General features: G+C 27.4%; 1 protein-coding gene across 1 annotated transcript; it reads right to left on the reverse strand.

Moving 5' to 3' along the window:
* Positions 1–295: 295 nt before the first annotated feature.
* Positions 296–2,091, reverse strand: LOC110607827 (cytochrome P450 83B1). Its single transcript, XM_021746990.2, has 2 exons — positions 1,213–2,091; positions 296–1,013 (listed from the first exon to the last, which is right to left on the reverse strand). The coding sequence occupies exons 1-2, from the start codon at positions 2,089–2,091 to the stop codon at positions 402–404; spliced, it is 1,491 nt and encodes a 496-aa protein (XP_021602682.1). The 3' UTR covers positions 296–401.
* Between the last annotated feature and the right edge of the window lie 3,912 nt (positions 2,092–6,003).

A 6,003-nucleotide genomic window follows, 5' to 3' on the forward strand; every position in this document is an offset into this window, starting at 1 on the left:
TTTTTATTAAAAAAGTAAAAATCGTAAAGGATTTCTAGCCACGTATATATCAAATTTAACTCATTATGAAGTAAACCATTTACCAAATAATATTTTTAATTATGTTTACTTATAATATAAAAATATATACATTAATTATAAAACAAAATTAAAAATTAAAAGTAACAAAAAAAAAATTAAAAGTAACTATTTAGATTTTTTTATACAATTAAATATAATAGACTAATAGTACTAATAGTATAAATCAACTATTGTATGATATAATTTTCAAAGTAATTTTTATTTAAACTGAGCTGAATACATAATATAATTATATGAAATTTTATTTGAATTTCAAATGTAATCTCACATGTGCGCTGACATGTCTTATTATAATTTCACATGTGCGCCGACAAGTCTTATTAGATATATTTCTTTGCCATCAAGCAGAGGTGCTCCCTCTTGTGCACAGCAATTCCTGGCAGGACATTATCGGTGTCTATGTCCTCCCTTTTCATCCCATCAGGCATTTCCCAATCAAATTTGTAAAGAAGATTAGCGAGTGAAAGCTCCACATTGGCAATTCCCATAAATATTCCAGGACAAATTCTCCTGCCAGCTCCAAATGGTATTAACTCATAATCCTGTCCTTTCATGTCAATACAAGTATCCAAAAATCTCTCTGGACGGAACTCCAATGGCTTCTCCCAAGCTTCAGGATCCCTCCCAATTGCCCATGCATTCACGTAAACTAGTGTTTTTTCAGCTATTTCATACTCACCTAAAGTGCACTTGTGAACTGTTTCTCTTGGGACTAGCAATGGAACTGTTGGTTGCAGTCTCATCATCTCTTTCACCACAGCTTTAAGATAAGGCAATTGTTGAATATCGTCTTCATCTACAAAACCCCTTTTCCCAATTAAGCTTCTTATTTCATCTTGAACTTTTTTCATTGTTTTAGGATTTTTCATTAGAAAACTCATAGCCCATATCACAGCAGCAGCACTTGTGTCTGTTCCTGCAACAAATACGTTCTACGTAGACATGAAAAATGAAAATATAAGTTTTGGAACGAAGCTCAAAACTTAGAGAAATACAATTTGTGCCCATGCTAATTAATAAAGAATAATAATAAACTATTATCCTGCAATTGTATTATTGCATATCTGTAAGGGTGAGGTCAGCAATAATAAAAATAATAACAAATAAAATATTGAGATAAGATAGCATTACCATGAGAATTGCTTTGATGTGCTCAAAAGTTAGTTGAACTTTAAATGAACGATCCCTCCAAAGCTGAAGTAAAACATCAAGAATGTCCTCATGCTGTGGCTTATGCCTCTTTGGATCGAGGTGTTCATCGATGAGTTCTTGGTAGAAAGCATCAAAATCATGGAAATTCTTTTCGAGTCTGGAGAGAAGTCCAGAGAATTTATCAACAATGCGACCGATGTAAGGAAAATAATCTGAAAAGAAGAATCCCACAAACATGGCCTGAGTTTCATTAAGCAACTCATGAAACCTCTTGGCTTCATTTCCTCCTTCCTCAAATCTCTTTCCAAAAGCAACTCTGCATATTGCAGCACTCGTAAGAGCCATCATTGCTTCAGTCAAGTTGACAGGTTTAGAAGCATCAGCTACTTTCAATATATTTTCAAGCATACGAGAAACTTCATCTTCTCTAATGGGACGAAACCCCTGGACTCGATTTGAGTTGAAGAGATAGACGACACAGATTTTTCTCATCTCTCTCCAATAAGCATCATAGGGTGCAAAAGCCAAATCTAAACCATTGTAGGATAATCTCTGCAGACCAAGCAAGGAAGGCCTGCTACAGAATTCAAGATCTTGGGTTTTCAAAACCTCTTTAGCCATTTTGGCTGAAGAGACTATTAGAGTTTGCTTGAAACCTAGTCTTAAGGACATGAGAGGTCCATACTGTTTGGAAAGCTGCCATAAATGTTTTTGAATGTTGGAGTTGTCAAGCTGGAAAAGGTTTCCTGCCAAGGGAAGACCCTTGGGACCAGGAGGGAGACGAGGTTTTCTTATGTGTATCTTGAGAAGAAACAAGAGGAAGATAGGGAGGAGGGGAAGGAAAATAAGCAACTCCATTTTGATCTGTAGAGATAAGTTGACAGAGACGAGGGTCTCTATATATAGAAAAGTTACATTCGAAAGTAAAGAGTACACGCTCAACTAGTTGAGATGTCTGCATAAATAGAAAAATTGCACTCAACAAGTGGAGAAATTTCGATACTAAGACTGTTTATTTATGAAAAATAATTTATACTTGAAAAATATTTTTTCATGATAAAATTTTGTAAAAAAGATTTTTTAATTGTTTAATTTTACTTATAAAAAATATATTAACAAATTTATATTTAAAAAATCTAATAAAAATTTTAAAATATAAAAAATTAATTAATTTTTATTATCAGAAAATTCTTTCTATTTACTTATTTTCTAAGTATCCTAAATATTAGAAATTGTGAATTTAAATTTACATATAAATACGTACACTGTGCGAAGAATTTATATGATTTCCATGACGTGGAATTATGGAATGCCATATAATTTTTCCAACTAATTTATATATGAGATTTAAACTTTAATTTTCCATTTTTTATCAAAGCACACTGCACACGTACTTGCATAATTATTGATGATGATTCGGTCATTTTTTCAGATAATAGATATGTAAAATAATAAAAATACTAAATGGTTTGAATTGCAAAATTTTCAATACTTAAATTAATAAGGGGTTTAAAACGAATTTAAAAAAAATATCAAAATATGAAGATTGTTTCTTTAATAATTTGTCGTAGTCTTATTTTAATAGAATATTAATTAATTATGTGATTGAATTCTAATATAACAAGACATTCTGTTGTTTAAAATTTTAGTCTGGAATGAATTTTAAGAATCTATTTAATTTGAAATGAATAGTAAAGACATGCATTTAAAATTTTAAATCTTTCAAAATTCATGTGTTAGTATTAATTATAATGTATAGAAAAAATTTTAAAATTTATATAATTCAACGGTATATTTATGTGAATGAGTATATTAAAAATACAAAATTTTTATTGTAATAAATAATAAACTAGTTATCTTTTTCAGACATATCATGCGTCATAGAGTAGAAGTTTAAATTTTGTATATTAAATTTCCTCTGATTTTGTCACGTTTTTCATACCAATTGAAAATAATAAGTATATTAAATAAGTTTCCCTCTATGATCATGTGTGGGTCGATACTCTCGTTTTTTTCTTTTTTTTTAAATCTAACTTTTTCTTTTTTCTTTTTCATAGAAGACGATATGTGTCAATTGACTATCGATAAAGAAAAAGATGTTATTATCCCTATTAAGAACTCTAAAAATATTCCAATCGTCACTTGTAATTTCTGTATGGTGGAAATGTTTTTCACATACAATTTAATCAATTTTTAAAATATACAGATCTATTCGGTAGATTTATGACATCTTTTAGAGAGGTATCTATTATGGAATTAGAGACAAAAAGATATCTGTTTCGATTTTTTTAATAATGTTGATTTTGAAAATATAGGGAATGGGACCCTTGGTTGTACAATCGATTCATGCTTGTTTGGAAAGAGATACAAGGTAATGAAAATCCTTTCAATATCCCTCTAACTCATTCTGATTTTTTGTTTCTGATTAAAGTCCTCCCTTCTAGTTATTATAACGAGACGTTGGCTAAATTGGTCGGAAATTTTATTAGCCATTATAAAGAGTATGATATGAAAAATGCTTCAACTATGTTGCCGGACCTTATGAGAGTTAAAGTTTGTTTGGATATTCGGCAACCTTTGAAACGACGTAAAAAGTTTGTTGGAAATGATAATATTGTGTTTACTGTAAAGTTTCAATGTAAAAAACTAACTATTTTTTACTATCTATGTGGGAAACTGGGTCATGTGAAGGTTTTCTGTGACTTGTGGTTGAGGTAGAAGAAAGAGTATATCAAGTTTGGTTGGAGTGATTTCCTCATAGTAGGGGTGAGCAGAATCCGGTTCAAACCGAAAAAACCGACCGAACCGATTTGAAAATTTGGTTCGGTTTTTTATACATTTCGGTTCGGTTCGGTTTTAAATTTCAGAAATTTTGGTTATTTCGGTTCGGTTGGGTTTTTATCAGAAAAAACCGAAAAAACCGAACCGAACCGATTAGGGATAATAATATGTTTTTTCAATAATATAGAGAAATTAAATTATATTAAAATTAAAATATTTTAATTAAATTTTAAAATACTAAAAATAAAGTGTAAAAAATTAAAAAAATATTAAAAATCGAAACCGATCAAATCGAACCGAATCAAACCGAATCAGACCGGTTCAGTTCGATTCGGTTTCTGACCAAAATCGATTCGGTTTGATTTTCATAAAAATTAAAATTTCGGTTTTCGGTTTATTCGGTTCGGTTCGGTTTTGAACCGAACCGACCGAATGCTCACCCCTACCTCATAGCACCTATTCGTCGGAACCAAAGACCGACAAGCCTGTAACTGCGTGATTTTGATAATTCTACTCCGCTGGGATTTATAGCAGGATTGACATCAAGTAACAATTTTAAAAACAGTAATTTGATAGCACATAATAGATAATTCTTTTTATTTAGTAAAAGTCATAATACTATTTTAACTACTCATATTTTGGTTAGAAAATCTATTAAGTATAATTATATTTCTGATTTAAATGATATTCATTTTTATTTGATGAAATTTTATTAATACAATTCGAGATTTTACTTAAAAAATATATATATTAAATTTTAATACAAATAATGCAGAATCTATATAAATCATATGAAACTAATTAATACTTTGTTTATTGGAGGATATAAATTTAATGAAATGTTAAAATTATAAAATGACAGTCATTTATTAAAACTCTTAAAATGATAGACAATAAAAAATTAAAGCGAGTAATTTTTATTTTATTTTTTTATAAAATATTTAATTCAAAATTAATTTAAATACGTAAAGAAAATATCCAAACGCAAAAGTCACGCGATTAAACAATTTCATCGTTTTTTGGAAAAATCATTGCATACAAATCTCAACCCAACCCCTTGAGAGTGGAGATTGAACTTTTTCGCTAATCAATAAAGATTAAGTTCCCGATCAGAGTTCTTGGACAGATATGTGATGCTGCTGTTGAATCTCACCCCAAATATAAATTAATTTAAGAATTATAATTAAAATTTGTATTTAAACTTAAATATTTATTACATACATTTACATTAGTTTTACATAAATTTCAATAAAAAATAATTAATTTAAACTTTATTTTATAAAATATAAATTTTATCAAATTCTAAAAATCATTCAATATATTCAACATGTATATAGTTTATTTCACTGCATGAAAATTAAAAAATTAGAGGTGTGCATTTGAAAAAATTCATCAAATTAAATTAATTTAAAATTTTAATTTAATTTTTATTTATTACGGTTTGATTTGATTTTTAATTTTAAAAATTTCAGTTATTTTAATTTAATTTGATTTAATTAGAAAAAATAAAAAAAAATCGAATCGGTTAGTGATAATAGTATATTATTTTTAATAATATAGAGATTAAATCATATAAAAGTAAAATATTTCAATTAAATTTTAAAATATTAAAAATAAAATGAAAAAAAATTATTAAAGTTCAAATTAATCAAATCGAATCAGATCGATTCGATTCGATTTAATTTTTTTAATTTTTTTATTAAAATTAAATCGAATCGAAATAACGAAAATTTTTAAAATTAAAAATCGAAACGAAATAAATAAAAAATTAAATTAAACTTTTAAATTAATTCGATTCAATAAATTTTTTTAATTTGAACTGAATACCGCTAATGTTCAACTCTAATAAAAAATTGTGAAAAAATAAATTATAAAAAGAAATTAATAAAATAAGTTATTATTGATTATTTAAAATATTAATTATTAAATTATCTATTGTTTATTAATATATATTTGAAGCTATTTTTTTTAACTTTATTTGTGTTCATA

Source organism: Manihot esculenta, chromosome 5, assembly GCF_001659605.2.
Source record: "Manihot esculenta cultivar AM560-2 chromosome 5, M.esculenta_v8, whole genome shotgun sequence".
Classification (NCBI taxonomy): Eukaryota; Viridiplantae; Streptophyta; class Magnoliopsida; order Malpighiales; family Euphorbiaceae; genus Manihot; species Manihot esculenta.